Source organism: Rattus norvegicus, chromosome 16, assembly GCF_021556685.1.
Source record: "Rattus norvegicus strain SHRSP/BbbUtx chromosome 16, alternate assembly SHRSP_T2T, whole genome shotgun sequence".
Lineage (NCBI taxonomy): Eukaryota > Metazoa > Chordata > Mammalia > Rodentia > Muridae > Rattus > Rattus norvegicus.
In genome coordinates, this window is record NC_141549.1 from 1759678 (window position 1) to 1784591 (window position 24914).

The following is a 24914-nucleotide window of genomic DNA, read 5'->3' on the forward strand; positions in this document are numbered from 1 at the left end:
CTCACTATGTTGCTGAGGCTGGCCTTGAACTCCTGATTCTCCTGTTCTACCTCTCAAGTGCTAGGACTGGGGTTGTATAGTGCCATGCCTATCTGTATATAAGCTTTACTTTGGTGTTTTGAGCTAGGATTCCTTATGTAACCTTGAATTCATTGCAATCCTCCTGCCTCAGCCTCCCAGGGGTGGAGATGACAAGCATGAGCCACCACATCAGAGGCTGTGACTTTTCAGTCACTCTCCCAAGAGTATACAGCTTCAGCACGAGTGTTGCCCTAGTTTGCCTTCTGGAAGGAAGAATAGTTCATTAAATATGACACGCTCTGTAATAGTTAAACAACAGGCCAAACTTCTGCTACAAAGAATCTCTCATGTCAGTCAATTGTTTGAGAAAAATTAAAAACTAACTCTTATATCTGTATGTTTGAAAACAAACAATCGATAAGTTCTCTTGATATGGATCATGACGCACACCTAGAAATGACCATGCTGGAGTGTTCCAAGTGTCAACTGACAAGTAATATGGTTTCTGCTTTTCTTTATTTCTAAGTAGCATGGATGTCTGATTTGCCTTTGGCTTTGAGTCCAACCATAACTGGACCCAGAATGTCTTTTCGCTTTACCTCTTTCTGTACATCCTTGGCTTGGTTTTCAGCCTTACTGAGAAGAGTTTTTAAGTCAGCTTCATCCCGAAGGTGTTGTTCTTTCAAGGATCCCATTTGGTTCTCGAGTTCTTTCCTAGTCATTTGAAGGATGCTGAGGTCACTCGTGAGCTCCAAACTTTGCTTCTGAGAACTGCAACAGAAACCCCGAGAGCCATCACCACAGACCCTGGACACAGAGGAGGCCTGGACTCCTCAGCATTTCGCCAGGGGAGAGCAGATTCACAGCAGGAAGGAAAGGCATGAAAAGGTAAGGCACTTTTAGTAAGGAAAGCCATTCAAACTTCCCTCCAGGTTTAAAGCTATATCCTTTCAAACAGAGAAGTAGAAATTTTACAGTAGAAGGAAACGACTAATTGTATGTTGGGCATGTTCACTGCTTCTATTATTTTCTTGATTTCTTGATAGGATCATACTATGTAGTTTGGCTGGCCTGAACTTCCTTTGTAGACCAGGCTGGTCTTGCACTGACAGAGATTTGCCTGCCTTTGCTTTCTAAATGCTGACATTAAAGATATGCACACCCATGCTGGGCCCTAATTGTATACTTCAGTAGATCAAATTTTATTTACTAATTGTACCATAAATACATAATAGAAATATGTATTTCAACTATGTTACAAGACTAAGTACTTGAAAGGAGAAGAGGGGTCGGAAACCTCAGGCATAGGAATCAGTGCTGACTTCAGAGAGCGATAAACCTGCTTAACTAAGACAGAGGGAAGCACCTGCTTCCCCAGCCCATGGGAGCAAGCACAGGACGAGGACGGGACTGGGAGGTGGGTCCTGGCCTTACTACAAATGAACTGTGGAATATGGAGCAAGTCACTTAACTGGTTTGCCTTATTCTCTGAATAAACATTTCCTGAGCTCTTAGACTATGTATAGGTGACACACTACAAATAGCAAGGGGTCTCTCAGTGTCCTCTTCTGTCACACATTCACCCCTGTGCTGACTAGCTTTATGTCAACTCAACATACTCTAGAATCAGCTGGGAGGTGCCCCTTACTGACTAGCTTGTAAGGCGGTTTCTTGATTGATGATTGATGTGCAAGTCTCCAGCCCACTGTGAGTGGTATGACCCCTTCAGCAGGTGGTCCTGAGTTGTATAAGAAGCAGGCTGAGTAAGCCATGAGGAGCAAGCCAATAAGCAGCACCCCTCATGGCCTCTGAATCAGTTCCTGACTCCAGGTTACTGCCTTGTCTTCCTTCAGGGATGATCTGTGACCTGATAGTTGTATGATATAATAAAACTTTGCTCCCCAAGTTGCTTTGTTCATGGTGTTTTATTACTGCAATAGAAACCCTGATTAAAAAATATGGTATCTGAAGCTATTCTCCAGCTTTAAGTACATGATTATTTTTATAATTTGCTATTAAAATTAATTTACACATTGGGCTGGACAGATGGCTCAATAGTAAAGAGCACTTTTTCAGGTCTTGAGTTCAATGCCCAGGAACAACATGGTGGCTTATAACCATCTGTAATGGAATCTGATGTCCTGTTCAGTGTGTCTGAAGACAGCTAAAGAGTGCTCAAATAAAGAAATAAAGAAATAAACAAACAAACAAATAAATCTTTTAAAAAATTTACACATGAGGAAACTAACTTGATGATTGAATATCAATACTTTTTTCCAGAGACTGAGGTTGTGCCTCAGTGGTAGAGATTGTGGCTAACATGATCAAGACACTGGGTTCAATATCAGTATAAAAAATAGTGGGGTTGGGGATTTAGCTCAGTGGTAGAGCGCTTGCCTAGCAAGCGTAAGGCCCTGGGTTCGGTCCCCAGCTCCAAAAAAAAAAAAAAGTTCCTTATTCAATTCTTTGATAACAGTAAAAAAAATTAATTAATCACATCTCAAAAATGAGAGATCAGGAGGTTCAAAATGTAGGTGGAGTAGTTAATGCCTATATTTACTGTACTTGAAAGTCTAAAGCTGCAGGATTAGGAGTTCAGGGCCAGCCTTGGCTACACAGCAAGACCCTATCAATCTGTTTACATGTGCTGCCACCAAGGAACCAATACATGTGTATGTACTAATGAGTCTTGATTTTGGCCTCTTCCTATTTTAAGCATTGCTTTTACTATTTCATGTTACAAGGAAATAATTGTTTTTATCCATTAATTATCACCACATATTAAAAAATGTAATATACATACAATACATGAAAAGACTGAACAAAGTTTTAGCACAGAAGAGAAAAATCAGGGGCTAGAGAGATGGCTCAGTGGTTCAGAGCACTGGCTGGTGTTCCAGAGGACCCAGGCTGGGTTCCCAATACCTGACAATTATCTGTACCTCTAGTGCTACAGAATCCAATGTCCACCATATATACAGGGGCTACATATGCAAGGCACTCTTACTGTATGCAAGCAAAACATACACACCTATAAAATAAAAGTACATGAAATATTTAAAAAAGAGAGAGAAAATCAAAGTGTTTTGTGAGACTTCATGGTAATATAACGAGGGGCTTTAGAGAATAAATCAGCTCTTCAAGTCTTTCCTCACTGAGTTTAGGAGGGGTGAGGGGTTAAGATAAGACTACAGACTGTAGAGCTAAAAAGGACTTTTAGAATTCCTGGTCCTAGGGTTACAAGGGTATGCCACCCACCATACAGATTAGTTCCTCTGTGTGTGTGTCCTATGTATCTGAACCAACATATGTATGTGTGCATCTATTCCTGAATGAATGTCAGCTGTCTTCCTCTAAAGACAAAGTCTTACTGAACCTGGGGCTTTCTGTTCTGGCTAGACAGGATGGAGCAAGCCACGGGTCCAATCTCAATCACTCAGAACCTCTCTATCGTCTCCTCCCTTACCTTAGGAACAGAGCCCACAGCCTTGAGTTCTCCATAGCTTGCTGCACTCTTGGCCTCTTCCTAAGTGATCAGAGGCTACATTGTGCCTCTGTTATAGTCTTAGATCTGCCTCTTACTAAGAGACGGGTGAGGTTAAAGAACAGTAATTGTATATGTGCCATGCACTGCTATTCTGTTAACAAGGTACTTTCAGTTTTGGAACTCTGCTGTTTGTTTTCAACAGTGGGGCATCCAAGTGGATGTGGGTTCTACGGTATTCCAAAAGGAGCAGGCTTACAGGATACAATGGTGAAAGAAACAAAATGATATGACAGTTACTTTCTGTGTTTATCTTGTCATATAACCAGTTTGGCTGAACATTCTGTTCCAAAATGGTATTTAAGTATCAAATTTTAATTTACATAAAACTTAAAGACAAATTTGAAGTTAACAGGGAAATTCTCACATACTTGTGCAATTCTTTTTCTTGTCGCTGCAGTTCTGATGACAATAACACATTCTCCTTTTTCAGAGAACGGCACTCATTTTCCAGTACATCCCATTCCTTTTTCAACTTCTCTAGTTCACCTAAAATAGTTGTAAAACATATTTGTTAACACAGAAACCAAAAATCCACCATATTCAAAGGAGACAGAGTACCATTTCAGAGTACGGTCTCTGCCTCCTGAGTGTGAGCCTTAAGGGTATGTCCCACTACGCCTGGCTGCTTCACAATGCTAACGTTTAATATTGAGACAATGTCAACGTTTGCTTGTTTTTGGCACACGCTCTCAGGACATAATCCAGGCATGCCTTAACCTCATAACCATCTGGGATTATAGGTGTACACCATTGTTACAATGCATACTCTTAAGTAGCAATATACAGAATTAATAGTACATGTCTGTAAGACCGCAACTTATTATAGAACCTGTAGACCAGTAGAACACAGCTACAGCCTTTGTATAGAAGCCCTGGTTTACACAGTTACCTTCTATCAAAGAGAAGAATTACTGTTGCCATGAGCTACAAGCTAGCAGGTATGGGCTGGGACAGCACAGTAAGACTAAGGGCCACCTCCTCCTACTCCCTGAAAAGCAAGAGGTAGGAAGGAGCTTTAAGCTTAAGAGTCCACTTACCTTGCAACCTTGTGGCCTCCTCTCTTTGCTGGACTTCACACTGCTGACATCTAAGTTGGAAAGTGCTCTGCAGACTTCTGATTTCCTCCTCATACTCAGATGCTGCTTTCCTCCAGCCCTCAAGCTCTGCTCTCACCTTCTTGAGCTCTTCTTGCAAAGACATAAAGTCAGTGTCCCGCTCAGACACAGCCTTTGCTGCTGCTTGATGAAGGAGCAAAATCTCATCTTGAGCACTCAGCAATTTATCTCTCGTGCTAGAAATCTCAGTGTCCTTTTCCTCCTGGAGATTCTCCATATCCATGTGTAGCCTCTGCAGCTGGACTGTAAAAGTGTATTTATCATTTCCCAAGTCACAGGGATTAGGAATGCAATTACAGCACATTACAGGTTTCAGCCACTGTGCAGCCTCACTCTCACAGCTCTTTTTCCTCACTTTCTTTTGATTAAACTGCACATGTTTGTACAGAAAATACCAGAACACAGATGTAAAAGAAAAAAGCCAAAAACCTAAAGTAAATTTATTTTAGTATGTTGACATTTATTCTTTTTTCTAATGCCTTCATTCATATATAAAATAACGAACATTGAGTACAAAGGGATTTATATATGCATGTATATAATATATATTTTTCTATCTTCTTGCCGATGAAAATATTTTGTAGGGAGGGAGGCAGTGAGACAGTTTTAGCTGAGGCAGGAAGGACTCAGAGTCATTACCCAGCTGAGGTGGGCCTTAAACTCATGACCATCCTGCCTCTTACGTGCTGGATTACAGGCATGCAGCACTCCAGTTAGCATGACCCTGCCTTCTCAACTCCAGTGTCTATGATGGGTTACTGGGACAGTCCCTCCCTTTGTCTGCTTTGAAGGCCAACTGTCCAAGGGCCTAGTACGACGGTTTCTAGGGAAGAACAGAGCCATGGCAACTGAGGACCCTCTGCAACCTTACTTTCCATTCCTTTGCAATCACTGAACACAACCATAACCACAGCTGTCTTAACAGTCGTGGGAGCCCCATACCTTGAAGAACCTGGATTTGTTTAGCTGATTCCTCAACTTGATTTCGATAGGCTTTTCGTTCTTCTTCCAAAAGAGCTAAAAGGCAAAAACACAGTGTATCTAATTTTGTGAGTTAATGAAAAACATTCATAATTGTGCAACTAGAAATTTCTAAAATTTGTCTTTTAAAGTTTATGGAGAGACACAAGGTTAGATGTTAAGTATTATCAGTATTAGCCATTAAGATTTTAGAACACAAAACAATAGTAAGTAAGAAATCTATAAAATCTAGTTCCATAATTTCATACACTGAATACCAGTAGGCTTTTCTTACACAAGAAATATTCACATAATTGTTAGTTATCATTTTGAGCAATGCAAGATAGCACAGGTTTATAATCCCAAATACGGGGACGGTTAAGACAAGGAGTCTCACAAGTTCAAGGCCAGCCTAGGCTATGTTAGAGGGTTGTGATAGCTCTGTGGCAGAGTGCTTACACAAAGGCCTAGGTACAATACCTGGTACCATTAAAAAATTATCATATTAAGGACTGGGTATCATACTGCATACTTAATCTAACCCAAACACTGAGGTAACAGAGGCAGGCAGATCTCTGTGAATTCAAGCAAGTTGTCATCTATGTAGTGAGTCCCTTTGCTAGCAAAGGCTATGTATTGAGACCCTATCTCAAAACAAAACAAAAAAACTCTACCCAACCACGAACAAAAAAACAAAACAAAAACCCCAAAATGGAATATTCTTGTGTTTATTGTCAAACACATAGTAAATAAAAACAATGGCTGATTGATAAATATTTTTCATTGTAATTAAACATTAGTTTGTATCCTATAATAAAGTCAAGAGAGACAACTGCCTACTTTTTAATTTCTGCAGTTCTGTGGCTGAAAGCCAGGGCCACATGCACTGGGCTGGCCTTCCTTAAGATAAGCCACAGTCCTAACAGCTCATCAGCAATCATGTCTTTAAGAATCAGGAAAGGAAGTAGTTAGGAATTCACAGCTTCATCTTGGCATTTGAATTGTTCTGCCCAGGAAGGGAATCTCATAAAACTTAGGGGTGCCATAAGGATCCATGGGCTGGATCTTGGGACTCTCCAAGACTTTAACTGCCAAAGGGCAATGGTTCCAGAGGCGGATGATTATAGGCCACGAGGAAGAGAAGTGGCTGAGATGAAAAAGACTTTTTTTTTTTTTTTTGAGGGCATCTAACTACCCAGACTGGCCTCAAACTTACACCCTTTCCCCTCTACATAGACCACTGGCCTCAGCTGAGAAGATTCCATATTTTGAACCCTGTCTGCAACCTTCCTGTTAAATAACCACCCTGAAAAGTGAGCACTAACTTAATTTACACGGTTCCCTCCTGAGCCAGGCTTGTGTGGATCCACACTGGTGGATGGAGCATCTCACATCCAAACACATGTGCAATATGAAATGCTATGAAATCTGAATCCTTTGACCTGAGCATTTGAGATAAGGGACATTCAGCCTGCAAAGAGCACAGACTAACAATGAAGCACAGAGCTCTTCTGTCGGTAGAGCTCTTGTGCTCCTCACAATTACAAAGGCAGAGAGCAGCTGTGATAGCCCTCTCACCAGCTGAAGTGATGTCTGAGAACAGCCCAGCCCTGGCTCTCCCTGCCATGCCTCTGGGCTCTGAGCTCTTGTGCCATCACACCTACTCTGCCTCACAGGACCCCAGGGGGCTGCAGGGATCTTCGTCTCACCTTGAAGGTCAAAGCATTTTTGTTTACTTGCTCTAGCTAGCTCCTGGGCTTCCACCAATTCTTTCCGAAGATGTTGAGTGTCTTGTTTGGCCTCAGTTTCTGCCTGGGTACCCTGTAAGTCATCTGACAAAAACACGTTTTTTTAAAAAGCAAGTGTTAGTACTGCACTATATTCTCTGTAACTAGTGTCTGGCACTCTTTCATGTTTAGACATACATAGTTTGCAACATGGCACAACTGAGTTAAATAAAACTTAGAAGCAAATTAGAGTAAGCACATTAGTTAACACAGATACTAGTACTATAAAAGATAGAAATTAACATACACATAATTGATGTTCATCTCCTGTAAACTTGAAATCCAGTGAGGAGATAGGCACACCACTGTTTCCATCAGTTTTCAATCATGTTCTTACTACTACGGTTATTGGTGTGTGTGTGTGTGTGTGTGTGTGTGTGTGTGTGTGTGTGTGTGTGTGTGAAAGAGAGAGAGAGAGAGAGACAGAGAGAGACAGAGAGAGATGCATGCCTGCATGCCACAGTGCAGATATAGAGGTCAGAAGACAACGTAAGGAAGCTGTCTCTTTCTCTCCCCCATGGGGCTCCCAAGGATTGAACTCAGGTTATCAGGCTTGGCAGCAAATGCCTAATTTACCAGAGCAACCAACCCTCTGCCAGCTCCTTCTCCATCGACTTTGAAATTCAAGAATAAGACAAGAAAAACTACCTGGAGCTAAAACAAAAATGGAAAAACAAAAGAAATTCATCTTTAAGAAAGAACGTGAGGGGGTTGGGGATTTAGCTCAGTGGTAGAGCGCTTGCCTAGGCCTAGGAAGCGCAAGGCCCTGGGTTCGGTCCCCAGCTCCGGAAAAAAAAAAAAAAAAAAAGAAAGAACGTGAGGACGAGCAGGCTCAGCAGGGAGAGGAGGCACTTCCAAGCCCACCAAGGATCTATGTTGCAGGCTCAGCAGGGAGAGGAGGCACTTCCAAGCCCACCAAGGATCTATGTTGCACTCTAGAATCCCACAAGGTAGCAGGATAGAACAGACTCCTTAAGAGTTAATTTACAAAAACCAGGTTTTTGGTTTTGGTTTGGTTGTTTTAGTGTGTGTGTGTGTGTGTGTGTGTGTGTGTGTGTGTGTGTGTGTGTGTGTGTGTATTTGTTTTGAGATGGAATCTCAATGTGCATCCCTGTCTATTCTGAATCTCAGTATGTAGACTAGGCTGGTACGAGATCTGTCTCTGCTTCCTGAATGCTAAGATTAAAGGTGTGGACCAGCAAACCACTCCCCTCCCCCCCCCAAAAAAAGAGTTTTAAAGTCTTACAGCAATGTTACTTATAGAATACAAAATAAAAACATGCATGTATGCAATGACATTTATAAAAAAGAGATCATTTGAGAGTGGCATAGCAGGAGCTGGAGGGAAGAGAGGGTAATGGAGAAACAATGCAGTTATAGTTTAATTTTTAAAAATTCAAAAAATAGGGCTGGAGAGATGGCTCAGCCGTTGAAGGCTAGGCTCACAACCAAAAATTCAAAAAATACTGTTAACTCTAAAAATACAATAAAAACTAGACTAGATGCTCTGCATACTAATTTGTACCCAATATCACATGCACAGCAGATAAATATATGCACTGAATTATCAACTGACCTAACCGTATCCATTTAACTGAAATACATTTCACCCAGCACTACCCACTTCCCCAGCTCTCCCCTCTTCGGTGCTCTGCTGCTCACCGTTTGCTGTATTAAGCTTTTAGCAGCCTAGAAGGACGACTCAGTGGCTAGGAGTGCTTGCTAAACAGCCATGAGTACTTGAGTTTAGATTCCAGCTACGTGGGTGACTTCCAAATGCTGTAGCTCCAGCTCTAAGGGATCTTATAGCCTCTTCTGGCCTCTAAGGGCACACGGACCCACATACACACCTCCAAAACGTATACACACAAATGTGTGCACACATGTGTGGGTGGGCGCGCGTGCGCGCACACACACACACACACACACACACACACACACACACACACACTCAAACAAATCTTTACAAATATTTTGGCTATTGAACACTGACTAACATCATCCAGAAAGTAATATTTTTATATTGTATTTTACATTCTTTTGCTTACACAGCGAGTTCTAGGATAGCCTGGGCTATAGGGTGAGACTGTAACAAAAAGAAAAAAATTAAAATGAGGATTCTTACTACATTTGAAGCAAGATGACAAATATGTAAGAAATGATAGTTATGAAATCATTCTTGACCCAGACTGCAAATCAGCATATGCTAAAACATAAATAGTAACACGTCTGAATTTTAATGGGACATATATGTAGTCATAGACAATACTCCACAAGGTACTTATTACTTACAAAAAGAAAATTAGTTCCTATGCAAGGAGAAACCTGGGAGGCAACACCTTAATTAGTCAAAGTTAAGGTCACCAACAACAGAGCAGGGCAGTATCAGGCACCTCTGCCATAGTCTCTGTAAAATATGCACAGTTCGCATCTAGTCATGAGGAGGAGTCACAGCCAAACTGGGAGACATTTTAATTGCTCCATGCTGTTCAAAATTGTTAATGACATGAGACTTAAGGAGAGCAAAGAATTTAGACAACTGGAAAATAAGAATAAAATTGGCAGTTGCAAGCATAGTACATATCAGGGTTAACTTCCTAATTCTGAGAACGGTATAGGAATCATGTAGGAGGATCTGGATTTGTGGGGCAAAGTACTTAGGAGTAAAGGTTATCATTTCTGCGATTCTGAATGATCCATGGCTAAAAGGTGAGAGACAGGAGGAAGGAGAGGAAAAATAAGGCTGAAAAATTGATAAAGTGAAGTGGGTGCAGTGTTCACATTTGGAGAAATCTGAATGAAGAATAGACAGGACTCCTAATCCTAATGGTGCAACTTTTCTATAGATCAGGAATTATATAAAGGTAAAAAAAAAAAATAGAAGAAATTGTTTACATATATTTAAATACAGGAAATGTGGTAGCATATTAATACTGAATCTAGGAAGTGGGCAAATATATATTTGTGTTTCTGTTTTTCTTCAACTTTTACCATGTTTGTATTTTTTTTTTCCTTCTTCTTCTTCTTCTCTTTTCTTTTTTTCAGAGCTGGGGACCGAACCCAGGGCCTTGCGCTTGCCAGCAAGCGCTCTACCACTGAGCTAAATCCCCAACCCCCATGTTTGTATTTTTAAATAATTAAAAAAACTCTCTTAAAGTAAACAATCCTAATGCCATTATCCTAGGATAAGTCCAATCCTTTCTGACTAAATTTTAACAACTTATCTCCCCTTCTGGTTTATCATTCCAAGCACAGTAAGACAGACAGACTCCTGCAAGGGCTAAAGGAAGGCTGTCTTGCTTTAGGGGCTCCTTATAAATGAGGAACCCACTTCGAAAGCCTACACACAGAGAATTCCTGTCCAGCACAACACTTCCCATGATAGGTCATGCTGTGAAACAAAACTAATACAGCACTCCACTTCCCAAAGAAATAATAAGGAAGGGGCTTATGCCAAGTAGTCACATTTTAAAGGAGAAAACAATCAATGCAGTAATGAACTGTGTCAGACAAAGAAGTACTATTTGTAAATTAATTCTCTGAACCATAAAAAGGACCAACAATTTAATTACAAAAAAAAAAAAAAAAGCGATGGCATGCATCAAATCATATAAACACGAACTCTGGAATATTTGGACACAGAATAGTACTTCTACTGACTAAAAGTCCTGACAAATTAAATTTGGTGCAATAAACACAAAAGACCACATTCAAACTGGTCACATCGTTAGTGCACAGACCATCCCCCTAAACAACCAAGAGCTGATTTTTATCAAAGACTAACGAGAAACTTTTTATGCTAAGGCTGACTAAGCGTTGTTTTTCACAAGGTTTGGTGGGAAAATGCTTTATTAGAAGATCCTGGCTGAGCATCAAGGGAAATGCCTCGGCAAGGGCAGCCTGACTCATCTCCGTATCTTCTCTTCTGTGGCCGAGTCTGGTGCTGCTTAGGCTGGCCTCAGATACACCTGCAGTATCGTCTAACCCGCCAAATGGCTACGATTAAAATAAAAGCATGTGCCACACACTTAAGCCCATTTTATTTGGCTACAGAAGTCAAACAGAAATAAACATTATTGAAGAATTATGCCTTTCTAGCAATTGGAAGGCTGAGGCAGGAGGATCTAGGAGACTGAGACCTTAAAAAACATGTTTTACTCTTAATACTATTTACATATCTTTAGAGCTGCCTGTGACTGTGTTACTAAATAAAACAAAATTATATATAGTGTGGACCTCAGGAATCGAATACTGGAATCCTATATGTGCACAGAAGCCCAAACTATGACACTGGTGTCTGAGAAGTGGGCAGAATCTAGCTTCTCAGCCCAAGGTTAAATTCTATAGATTTGTACTATACATGAAACATCTAAAATCACAAGCATTAGCCTAGAGAAAAACTACATATACCCTGAATTAAATTTGGTTTTACCAAAGTGTGTTCTGAACAGAGACTCAGAGCCTCTCAGTGTATGCCTGGTTGAGAATTCCCAGGCACGCAGGAAAGGGCCAGTCAGTGTTCTCTGTGCTTCCTCTGCCACCCACCACAGTACACCAGCACATCCGCTGGGGTGGCTCGCAGAAGCACATCCTCTTTCCACCATCATCAGTTTCCCCTTTCAGAAAGTTTGATATGATAGGCAGTGGCAGGCTTAGTCTGTAAACCAAATTGTCTCTCAAACCTATGTTCACATGTGGGACAGCCTCAGGCGGCTGCCTAACTGCAAATTTAGCTTTTGCAGTGTCCCCTTGCTGCTTCTGATCAGCCAGAGTCCCTCCTGACAGTTGGTTCCTTTGCCAGCTCTGCGGTCATTCCCATGTTTTTGTTTGCTTGTTTTCGTCTAGTAATCTCTCCTATCGCTAGCATTTGCACTCAAGGAGAAAACCCCACACTGAGCTACTGGCGTCCTCCGAGCCAAGTCTTCTCTCTCACTCATTTACCTGTGCTCTTGCCTAGATGATGACAGATGCACACCGCCCTTTCTCCTTTTGGCAGACCCACATGTACTTTAGACCATCTTCTTTGGAATGCCATCCAGACCACTGTCCCACCCCTGTCCCTGACCAGGAAGACGCACACTTTCCGAAGTTCCCATCGCGCTCATTTCCATGACACATCTCTCCTCCCTAAGACTGCCACCACTCGCAGGCAAGGTGGCAAACCTGAAATCCCAGCAGTTAAGAAGCAGAAGCAGCATGAGGGAGTTCAAGATACTTAGTAAGTCCAAAACCAGCTACACAAAACTGTTTCAAAGTTTAAAACAGAACAAAGAAAAGATGAAGAGATGGGACTATAGTTTTCCTATGTGCCAAACATTCCTAGCTTCTGTTCCGAACTCTCAGCCCCTCTGCAGTTCCCAGCAGAAGCATGTAGACCCAGGACATTTGTCTCATCAGACCATCCTTTCAACCATCCAAGTCAAGATCAAGTTCATGATTTTCTCTCTCTCCTTTTTAATATGGCATGAATCATATGATAGATTTTAGAGTCATCACAAATGATCTTCCTTTCAAGATGCTCCGACTGACTTCCTATCATTACAACCAACCAATCAACCAAACAAACGAAAAACCAGGCACCTACTCTTCTTTGTCTTCAAAAGGACAAGAGGAAGCAAACACTGTTGTGGAGTCTTTAAGAGCCGCTGTAGAGTACTTGAGAGAGCTAGTGAGGGCCTGCGGCACATACCTCTGCTAGTAGTCAGCAGGAGGTCCCATCAGAAGAGGGCAGGGAGACCTGTGGCAGGGACTGGCCTTTTCACTTTGGCACAACAAGCTGCCTGCTGCCTCACTGGGGAAAATGTTGAGGAACTAGGAAAATGTGAACTCCCAAATCTATTACATCCAGTTTATTGCCAATCTGACTTAGAAATGCTATCCTACACATCTTTGAAACTACTTAAGTTCTCTAAATCTTAACATTATATGCCATTTAGGCAAAAGTCCTTCTTTTTTTCAAGTTCAAAATTTTGGGGAATTTTAGAACCTGTAGTTTGACCTACGTTCTCTAAAGATGCATAATTTAACAAATTATTAACAGTATAAAAGGTAGATACTATTGCTATCATGATCTCACATCTAAGAAAGAGCACGCACTTAATGAGAGATGGGTAGATTATTTTCTTAACACTAGATCACTAATATGAATAGCACATGATTATTCCCAATAAAAAATTTTTAAAGGAAAGATATTTAAAAACAATGGCTCAGATACAGAATTGCAATGAGTAAGATAAACAGGCTATATAAGTGCCAATTCTTCCTAATCAATCCTAAAGTTAACTGTGGAGCCTGGTAATTTACTCTCTTCCTTTAAGAGAAAAATCCAAGTTGGGTGTGGCACTCCTATAGTCCCAGCACTCAGAAAGCTGGGACTCTACTGTTGGCTTATGAACCGGTTTCAACTACCATGCACCAAAACAGAATCGTCACGTTATTGCACCTTATCATACAGATTACAAACGATAACCCTATGTAATCAAGCATGATTTAAATGTTTCTAGTAAATTAATAAATCATTCCAGTGAGTTCTAATAGGTGAACAAACCATTTTAGAAATGCACGAAACTCTTACAAAGGAAAAATAATAATTACCATTTAAAGTAATGATTATTTCTTGGCAACTCTTACAAAATCCACCTTGCTAGTCAAGCATGGAATGACTCTATTCTCTTGTTTTTAAGATTTATTTTATTATGTATTTGAGTGTTTTTCCTATGCCTAGTGCCCAGGGAAGTCTCAAGAGTGTGGAGTCTCCTCAAAGCAGAGCTGTGCATGGTTATCAGCCACCGTGTGTGCTGAAAACCAAACTCGGATCCTCCAGAATGACAAACGCTCTTGACCACTGAGCCACTGCTCCAGGCTCTTAACTAACATTCTGTCCGTAGACACCAAGCTGCAAGGTGAGGGAGAGCTGCCAGGTGAGGGAGAGCTGCCAGGCGAGGGAGAGCTGCAAGGTGAGGGAGAGCTGCAAGGTGAGGGAGAGCTGGCAGGCAGCGCAGTTCAAGTGTACTCTGCTCAGACAGCACCGGAGCTCAGGTCCTAGCATGTTATGGTGACCCGCAAACATTGTATTTCTTGCCTACGAAAAAGTGTCTCCTTATGTTCTCAACTGTTATTTGGAGCCAGCAGCACCAGGCTATCAGGCTATGTAAATGTTACTTCTTCACCTGCCTTTAAAAGAAGGCAAGCAGCCATGAGTAAGGGGACCTTCCCTATGTAGAACCAAAGCCAACTGCTTGAATAAGGAATAGAGCTTCAGTGCACTAAGGAGCTGGCAGCTCGAGCTGCTGCAAGAAGTGCAGACAAAATGTCCTGGCAGGCAGAGGCCAGGAGACTCTGAGAACGGTGAGGGACTGGGAAGCAGGCAGAGAACCACATGGAGAGAGAAAATGGTGAGGACGTAGTTGGGTTACATTAGAGGCTACCTGAGAGACTGCCTCAGCAAAAGGCCAATGCCTTTAACTGCACAGATGTCTTCGTGTCCTAATTACTAAACTTCAGGCATTATCCACAAAAGCCCTGCACTTCCCGCACTTCCCAGCAGGCAGCTCTCAATTCCTGTCTCTACCTTCAGGGAATCTGGTGACCTCTTCCGGCCTAGCTTCCAAAGGCACCTTCTTCTCTTATATGCACATAACTCCACATACACATATACACAGTTAATGAAAAATAAATCTAAAAATAACTTTTAAAAAATTAAGTTATAAAATCTTTCTGTTTCACTGAGAGGTAGGCGAGCCTCTGACTGTGCCTGTTCTGCCCTCCCAAAGGTTGATATTACGGGCATATGCCACCACACCCAGCTTCAAAACTTCTCAACAGCTGCTGTGGAGAATACTATTCGGGGCCTAGGAAGGTGGCTCCGAGTCTAAGAGCACTGGCTGCTCTGTCAGAGATCTGGAGTTTACTTCCCAGCAACCACAAGGGGACTGACAACCATCTATAATGAGATCTGGTGCCTTCTTCTGGCCTGCAGGCATACATGCAGGCATAACACTGTAGGCCTAATAAATAAATTTAAATAACAGTTAAATAGAATTAACATAATCATAATGCTACATAAAAACTAATCAGAATTTAGCTAACAAAAAACCTGACAGATTTTATGCAGCACAACAGACCATATAAGCCACTATTTTATGAGTGTTTATTACTTAGTTTTCCCCTCTTTTATTTTTTCATGTTCCCACAAAGCACGGAGGTTCTGGCCCCCTCTCTCTTGTACCAGTTCATGTCTGTTTACTGTGCTCCCTTTTCTAGTGTCAGTCTGTCCATCTGCTTTTTCTTTTGTTTTGCAATGCTGATACTCAAGTCCAGGGCTTTACAATGGCTTACCTCCTCATCCCGTTTTTCCAGTATCTACATCTTATATAATAATGGTTTTGCATTTCTGGGAAGATTTCTAAACAGTGCAAACAATTTATTTTAGTCACTATGACATGAAAGAACCCATGCCTTCTCAACACTAAGAGTCGCTAAGAGCAGTACAGATCAGTACATAAAGGAAACCCTGATCAGACTGAAGGACACATTGGCTGCTTAGGTCAACAATCCTCAGGAACTTCCCTGGGTGGTGGAATTCAGTCAAAACTGCTTCCAGGAGCCTTGGGGTTTTCAGTGTCAAAGGAGAAAGAGGAGGAGAATAAGGATGGCCAGACGACTTAGAGAACACAGAGACTGAACAAAATCTCTCTCGCCACGGTTACGGCAGCAGGGTCAGGCAGGCTGAACCAAGCCTATACTACTTCCTTATATCTCAAAGTTCAGAACCTGGGCTGCGGTGCTCCTTACCACTCACGTGGGACACTGGGTACATGGACACAAGGAGGCCTCCACAGGCTGCCATTGTCGTTCCAGCCCAGGGAGCTTCCAGTGATGTTAGCTCACTGCTCCCACATAATCAACTGGGGACTGTAACTTCCTTGTGTAAAGTGAAGCAATGAAAAACAGTAAATGTTGAGAATCAAAGATTTATCAATAAGTCTTCCCCAAGACACTTCAATGTAGATACTTTTGTAAATAATTGGTACTTCCTATCTACTGTATTCTAAAAGAGTAACTACCAAGAAGTAAACACACTTCCTCCTTAGGGATGAGACAAGAAAAGAGGTTTATCACAAAATTCCTCAGCTCAGTGAGAGGTGAAGATGCGGTCTAGCTGGTCATCCAATTACGAAGTCCTCAGCCCTGACACCGCACACACAGGCCACCCGCACCATGTGCAGTTTTACTCATGTGTTTATGCACATGCACATAAGAAGAAGAAAAGGTTGCCCTGGACTTGAGAGGGAATGGATGGAGCATGGGAAGAGGTGAAGGACAGAAAAATGTAAATCTTGGCCCCAAATTTCTCAAAGAGCCTTAACAAGATAATTACTGGGAAACGAGAGGAACAAAAAGTTTAAACCTCAGTACTTCTAGCAAATCACGGCAGAAATGCTATTTTTCTTTCTAGAAAGCTAAGTGTTTTTGCCTTACCCTGATTATGTTAACAGTGCACACAAGTTTCTATCAAAAGTGAGGAAAATACAGACACAAGTATATTCAACCACTTGCTGCTCTGTCTTCACTGAATCAAGTTATTCTGTAGTTTAAATGTGCACACTTATTTTTCTAGCAAGCATTGGATACCAACACTTTAAATTTACATTCCTCTTACCCTTTAAATCAGTGAACTAAATAGAAAGCTTCACATAGACACGAAACGGATTTTGTGGCAAAAGCTAAGTCTAACGTCCTGGGTAAACCGTTGTGGAAACAAGGTAAATACCTTTTAACAGAGACACCTTAGCCAGGGGTTCATTCAGGTCTTGCTCATCCATCTGGGCGTCTATAGGAGGGAGAAAGAATTACAAACTTTTTTAACCTATCAGCAAATTATTATCATAATAAATAAAATAGCTCCTATACTTGGATAGTTGAAAATAGTTTTAACAAAATATCTAAGATTTTATACAGAGAGATCTGAGAAACCAGATCTCTTTTTCATTAAACACAAACCCAGACTACCCAGAGACTGTTCAAGGTTTGTAAATACTAGGTCGACACTTACCTGTAGTGTCGTCGCTGCTTTTTTCTTTGCTTGGACTCAGAGTATCTGATAAGTCAGATTCCTTTGCTTTTGCCTGGTTTTCTATTAGGAAAAACACAAAAATCAAAATGTTAATATAATTCAAAATCTCAAATGCAAACTAGTGTTAAAAATCAACTCAGATCTTCAATCTCTTTGTTCTTTACCACCCGACCCAATGCTGGCTATTTCTCAGAGCTCACAGAAAATTAAATGTGGATCCTGCCAGCTATGCAGAGGGCTGGGGCTCTTATTCAAGTCTGTCCACTTATCAACTGGCAACAAAAATACAGCGAGCTTTGTTACAGTAATCAGGGAGGCACAACAAACCCAACAAAACTCCCAGAGCATGCTGCCCTTGCCTGACGATAATCAAAGGAAAAGGCACATTACACATTACAGCCTGAAGCTTGCCCTAGTGCAGAGTCAGAAAATCACTTGAAAATTCACAATTATAAAAATATCCGTTAAGATGTGCAGCCCTCTTCTAAAGAAAACTCAGCAAACCCAAATTACAACAAGAAGGGGACCTGTTTCACAGGAGGTGTTTCCGAGCTACTCTGCCGCACAGGACATTCTACTGGCTACTGCTGCTCTCAGAGACCCATGCAGAGCAGCAGTTCATTAATGATGATGGGTGACTAGTTCCCAGTCAGTATCTATACATCCAGGTATTATTCTATGGCGTTCTTTGGGACAGGGTTTACAGAAAAGGTTATTCCCCCACCAAAACCCTATAGATTCATGTCTAGGCTTCAGTTAAGTTTCAGATAGAAGAATTTAGTCACAATCTCATCCCTAGTGGAATCCCGTAGTGATTCCCACGGGAGTTGAGTTATGCAGGCTTCTTTGCAGGGTTCCTTTAAGAGCTCATTGCAGACTGCAATTCTTTGCTTGAGTCTACATTCCCCTCAGATCAACACCATTTTCTCTATCTGGCCTATTTATGCTGTAAAGTATCGCTTTTACCACACTGCTGCTAAGGAAACAATTATTTCCCAAGTATATTACTCTTTTTTTATTATATCTTTTCTGTTGTTGTTTTTCTTTTCCCCTGTGATCATACCCTACTTTCTGAGGATACACAGTTACTACTTCTCCTTTTTCTTTTCTTTTTTTTTTTTTCTTTTTTTTCCTGAGCTGAGGACCGAACCCAGGGCCTTGTGCTTGCTAGGCAAGCGCTCTACCACTGAGCTAAATCCCCAACCCCTACTATTTCTCTAATGAGAATAATCATACTCATTAAGGGGGCTACTATCTTCATGATCATAAATAATCATGGCATTTATCTATCATTTGTGACAATATATATCACAATTTAAAGTATGCAAAACCATGGACTGGAGTGATGACTCAGCAGTTAAGAACATTTCCTATTTCTGCAGGTAACCCTAGTATAGTTCCACAACCCAGAGTGGCTCACAGCTCAATGTAACTCCAGGTCCTGGGGATCCAACACTACTTCTGGCCTCTGTGGGCACCAATACATATACAGTGCAGTACATTCATGCAGAGTAATACTCATACATATAAAATTTAAGAAGCTAATAAATAAATAAAGTTTATAAGCCCACTTTGACTTTTCCCTAAGGAAGTAGTTGAATATGTGAAATATTACATGAGGATGCTCACTACAGCACCATCAGTACAGGAAAATCAAATGTGTATAAGATATATTCAAGATACATTTAATTACTGACTAAAACTTAAAGATAGTAAGTAAAATATATAGATTTATATAGATTAAAATATTTGTATACTTAGTTAAAGCTATTTAGAGATTGTTTCATTTACTCCCTCCCCCTTTATTATTTCCCGAGATCCTATCTCAAAAGCAAAGCAACCAGCCTAGCACACAGCAATGTGAGTGGGGAAAGTGAGGTTGAGGTTTCAGTGGCTGCCTGAGGACACACAGTGAATGATGGTCTTGCTGCATCCTTTCTCCTTCTAGGCTATGAGAGACCTGTCCTGAGTTAGACCCAAATCAAAGCACACACAAGGCATAGTTATGTGCATGTAGAGGGAAGCCTTCAGAGGACTGATATTAAAGAAAAAGTACACCATAAAATCACTAAAGCATTAAGTCAAATTCCAAAGAAATATTTTATAACAGACTGAAAACATTTAAAATGTAACTTTTATGGCCACCTGGTTTGGCAGTGTGAAAAGTGCGAACAAAGGTTGATTAATGAAATATAAAACATAATATCACGCTTGGAAAATGAAAACTCATTTGCATGGAACTATCTGCCATAATAGGTTTAATAAATGTCTGACTGAAACAAAGAACCTTGAACACTTGTCCAGCTTGTTCCTGAAGATAAAAACCCAGCCAAATGTGGGTCTCTCCCATTTGTAATCTCAGCACTTAGGAGGCTAAGACAGGAAGGAGCTCAAGGCTAAACAAGGCAACACAGTAAGCCTGTCTCAAAAAAACAAACCAAGAGACCCAGAAGAGGACCTGCTGAATCAAAACAGGTTCTTCAAAACTTTTTATGTCTATTTTTTAATCCATAATGTTGCTCACATCTTTTTCAAAAACTTTACCTGATTTCAAGCAAATCTACTCCAGAATACACTGGTGTCCCTAAGCAGCAAGGCACTTTTTGAAAAGAAACACCAATCACCCTCACCCTCTGCTTTGCTTCCAGTACAAAGTGTTGCTTACTCAATCAACAGATTAGAATAGGAACCTAGGTGGTGAAGTAAAGACTATTTTAAAATCTGTCCTCATCTGTTTAATAAGACGAAATAAATTGCATATGTACTAAAAATAGCTCACTATTCTGAAACCTAATGCCCATGTGCCAGAACAATCTTAGCTTTGCACGTCTATGCATTCTTTCTCCTAATATGGCATCTGCTGTGCACAAAGCTCAGAAGGAAAGCCCCAGACACCCGACATAAAATGTTTAAAAACATTTTAAAAAGCAAGTGAACCCAATTGTTCTAATAATACACAACGTACTGAAATGAACGGTTACAAGCTCTTAGCATTTGTTGTTTTAACTGACTAGGACTGCGAGGCTAGTTTTAAGTTTTATTCTGGCAAAGTCTGATGAAAGTTCCACTCTAACAATGAACACATCCCCCCAGATTTATTTACCTAGTTTTCCTATGCTTAAAAGCTGCAGTATGATGCTTTAAATCTTACTTTTCTTCCCTCAGTTTAATCACTATAATAACAATAACAATTATAATAATAAACCTATTTTGATGAATCACTAGACTTAAGTATAAAATATAACATGCTTTTATATTGCTAAAAGCCATCATTTTTGTTTTAATCAAACTGAGATAACAAAATAGAGAAATATTGAATATCATAAGGAATGTTAAATATACAAATAATCTTCAAAATAAAATTTTAAGTATTTTTTCACTCCTAAAAAGTTTGCACTGTGTTGACTGAGATGAAAACTGAAAACAAGGCAGCAATGAGACTGAAGAACAGCCACAAACCTACCACACGCATTACCTGAAAGCCATGCACAAATGCCGACATTAAAAGAAATTTTCCTATTTTTTCTTAAAATAGACATCCAAATATTTGTATATGACTGTGGATTCTGTCTTTCTCCTGTTAATATCTGATACTATTACCAGATTGACATTTTGTAAGCTGTAAGAAATAAACAATAAAATACAACAACCTTGAAATTCTAGACTAACTTTCATTATCCAAAATAGCTGTGAAACCGCAGAGAGAGAAGGCAGAAAACTTACCTTTGGAAAGCTTGGATTCCTCCACCACTTTGGTTAGATGCCCCTGGACCATCAGCTTCTCTGCCAAAGAAAATAAGCGTTACTACCGAAGCTCAAACAGAGCCGCATTCCCTGAGAGGAGCTGTGGAACACATTCCATGACCAAATTTAAAGACGACAGCATTACCCCATGACCAAGCTTCAACAAAAGGCTTGATCCTTGAAGGGGAACTAGAGAACTAAGCTTACTAGAACAACCCCATTACTGCAGAAGACTGGAGTGCTATTGTAAAGTCTAGACTCGTATGTGAGGAGACAAAGTTGAAATAGAGGAATTCTGGAAGGCAGTTTCCTTAAAGAAGAGAAGCAATGCCTATCGATAGTTTATTTCCTAGTGATGCCATTCAGAAGAGACCATATAATATATATCAAGAAGATGGATGATTTTAGAAGAGCTAGTTCTTTAAAAGAAACAATAGCATGTGCTTTTAGCATTTCCTGTATCTTTACAATTTATTTGAAGTCATTCAGTATTTTGGCACTTTATAACTTTTAAGAACTTTTATGAACTTTTATAAACTGTAAACCTTTATAAAACTAATTTTTTCAGTCTAAGTTTTTATAGAAACACAATTTCAGATCCTCCTGCCTCAACCTCCCAAGTACTGCATTTACTGCACTACCTCACCTGACTTTTCTCATCCTTTTAATTTTACTGCTTTAGTCAACTGTATCCTGCACTGTGGATTCTAAATCTTTCTTTTGTTTTACTCTTTTTATTATTGTAGCATAACTCCTGATAATCTCATTAGAAGGAATGGGCAGAGGGTAAATGACGTGTCACTCTCTCCTCTGAACATGCTAGTGTTCTACTAACACTTTTCACACGACAGTTTAATTAGGCCCACAATTGTACAGGAAATATTTTTTCTTCAAAGTTTTAGAAGCACAGGGCTCTGCTTCTTCTAGCTTTGAACCTGCATGAGCTTAATGAAAATCTCTCATAGGTGGTAAGGATTTCCAGAGCTTACAATAACTGATCTGCCTTTCTTTTCTGAGTACCTGGGGTGACACACCCACTTCCACAGCACCAAGCCAGGGCCAAAGCTCGTAAGAGAAGACAGAAGTTCACGGCCCACACTACAAGAAGTCAAGCATCATCTTTTGAGATGGCAGCATCACAGTAAGATTGTTACCCCTACAAGCCCTGAGTAATGATATGGCACAAAGTACTCTCCACATGACAGACAAGTGGCATGGACAGGAAACAAATGCTTGACAGACTAAGCCAGTAAAAACCCAGACATTGCTCAGTGGATAAGAGCAGCTCTTGCAGAGGGGCGGACCCTCCGTTCTCAACATCGATGTGGCAGTGTGACTTCAGTGCTAGGATGTCTGACACACCCTTCTGGCCTCCATGGCCACCACACACACACACACACACACACACACACACACACACACACACACACAGTACACATACATACATAAAGGCAAATAATCATATATACAAAATAAAAATAAATAAATCTAAAAATAATAAGTACAGGAATACAGAAGTTGGAAAGGAGGAGGAAGAAGAGGAAGAAGAGGAGGAGGAAGAAGAGGAGGAGGAGGAAGAAGAAGAGGAGGAGAGAGAGACTCCAGGGTTTATTTACTACCATCTTATAATTTTGCTTACTATGAATTTTCTTTTACCCTTAAAGCCATTAAATCCCTTGCCCCATACTGGAGAGAGAATGCCCAGTCCTATTATTTTTGTACTCCCCTCCTCCCACCCTTTCTCAACTAAAATTCACGTAGACCACCCATTTTAAAGGAACAATTCAGTAATATTTAGTACATTCATAATACCCAAAGCATTTCCATCACCCCAAAAGAAGTCAAATAAAAATTAAGCATTTATTCCCCAAACCTCCCTCTGTGGCCCTGGCAGGTTTTGATCTGTTTCCTATCACTTGATTTATTTACCCTGGATGGATCACAGAAATGGAACCATACAGTGTGTGCCTTAGTGTCTGGTTTAGCTTGTCACCTTTTCAGACACAATTCGATGAACATCCAGTGTATCTTCTTAGCTCACAGTGTAGAATTTCAATACCTTTCGCTGGGGAATTGTATTACAGTTTGTTTTATTGATAAGTATATTCCCCACCCGTGTCCTTCCACACATCATTTTCCTCACTTCTCACAGCTAAACTTAATATTCTCATGAGAATTCCTTATTTTAAAACATTTACTTTAGAAAAAATTTTACTCAACATACTTACCATTTTCTAGAATATTTACTCGTTTTAAAACTCTTGTACTGATTTGAAAAACTCTTATCTATCAATGATTTTACTGGGCTGTATCTTCTAAGAGACAATATAATCAGTTTCTTGTTTGATTTATAAAGTATCTAACTTTCTGAAGAAAGTAATTATATTCCTTAAAAGCTTTCTTCTGCTTTATATTTTTTCCTGCTTCTTCCCTGGCTCACAATGTCCCGTTTTTCTTATATTCCAACCTTACATGCAAAGTTCCAGAAGCAGTTATGGGGCGTCAAGAGCTGCGTGAGCAGCAGTTCCTGAACAGCCTAGGGTAAGGGAATGAAGCCCAGGCAAACCCACGTCCTTGCTTAAAGCACTACACGGACTCCTCCTTCCTGAGCCTTCACATCTGTAGATGCAAGACTTACCCTCTACCCCATGTACAGTAGGAAATAATACAATTCCAAATCTCGCACACCTGATCAATATGTTTGAAACAGTCCAAAATTTTGCCTACACCTATGACTTGCTACTGTCTTTTCTCCCACTCTCCTCATGACCTAAATGTTATAAATGGATTCACTAACTATATTTAATAAAAAACTTTCAACTGCCTTTTAAGAACGCTGTCCTTTACTTTTGAACTGCCCATTCATGTCCTATGCCTGCCCATCTTTTCTTAGCCTTTCACTGCCTTTTACTCCATGAGGACATAATTTAAACATGTGCATCTGGTATTCAAGATTTTTGCTAATGGCAATACAATTCATGTATTCACTGTATTAATTATCTGCAACTGAACTATTTCTAATGCTGATGGAAAACCACACTCTCTCTTAGTTTCCAGAACTCTATTCTCTAACTGCTTTCTAGATTATTCATCCAGAATCCCACAGAGACTTAATCTCATCGTGGCTAAAGCTGAATTTCTATGTTCTTCCTTTCTCCTAAATGATGCTGGTATCCCTCCTCTCTTGTTCCACTATTCTTTATTCAAATCTCTTTGACGGGATGCTGCAACTGTCCACTATCTCCACCTTCCTCAATTCACTATAAACTACTTGTGGGAATATAAGGATTCCTTCAAATACTACTATGCACCAGGATAACAAAGATATGATAAATTGGTTTAAGAAGAATGGGGAGGTGTCCCAAAACAAATCTGACCTACGTGGTTTATCTGCCTGGCTATATGAATATAACTCTTCTGGTCTTTCTCAACTACGTCAAAAACTCAGCCAGGAAATGGTAGGGTACACCTTTAATGCCAACACTCAGAGAGGCAGAGACAGGCCATCTCTAAGTTAGAGGCTAGCCTGATCTACAGAGCAAGTTCCAAGAAGCCAGGGCTATACAGAAAAACCATATGAAAAACCATAAATAAGGGAGGAGGGGTCATATTAAAATATACTGCTCAAAACCCTTCCTTTCATTTTGAGAAAGTAAAAAACAAAG

At 40.4% G+C, this 24914-nt stretch overlaps 1 protein-coding gene across 50 annotated transcripts in view; it reads right to left on the reverse strand.

Annotated features, from left to right (window-relative positions):
* Slmap (sarcolemma associated protein) overlaps positions 1-24914 on the reverse strand; it is a 118084-nt gene that overhangs the window by 8655 nt on the left and 84515 nt on the right. For 27 of the 50 annotated variants that reach the window (XM_087587626.1, XM_087587611.1, XM_087587614.1 and 24 more), the window contains 8 exons: positions 21229-21288; positions 17485-17565; positions 17203-17262; positions 7353-7475; positions 5626-5700; positions 4606-4926; positions 3937-4054; positions 621-792 (listed from right to left, as the gene is read on the reverse strand). In XM_087587626.1, the coding sequence (XP_087443752.1) occupies positions 621-792; positions 3937-4054; positions 4606-4926; positions 5626-5700; positions 7353-7475; positions 17203-17262; positions 17485-17565; positions 21229-21288 (1010 nt within the window). The remainder of the gene's footprint in view (positions 1-620; positions 793-3936; positions 4055-4605; positions 4927-5625; positions 5701-7352; positions 7476-17202; positions 17263-17484; positions 17566-21228; positions 21289-24914) is intronic. The other 23 variants (XM_087587646.1, XM_087587648.1, XM_087587638.1 and 20 more) reach the window with 1 other exon arrangement.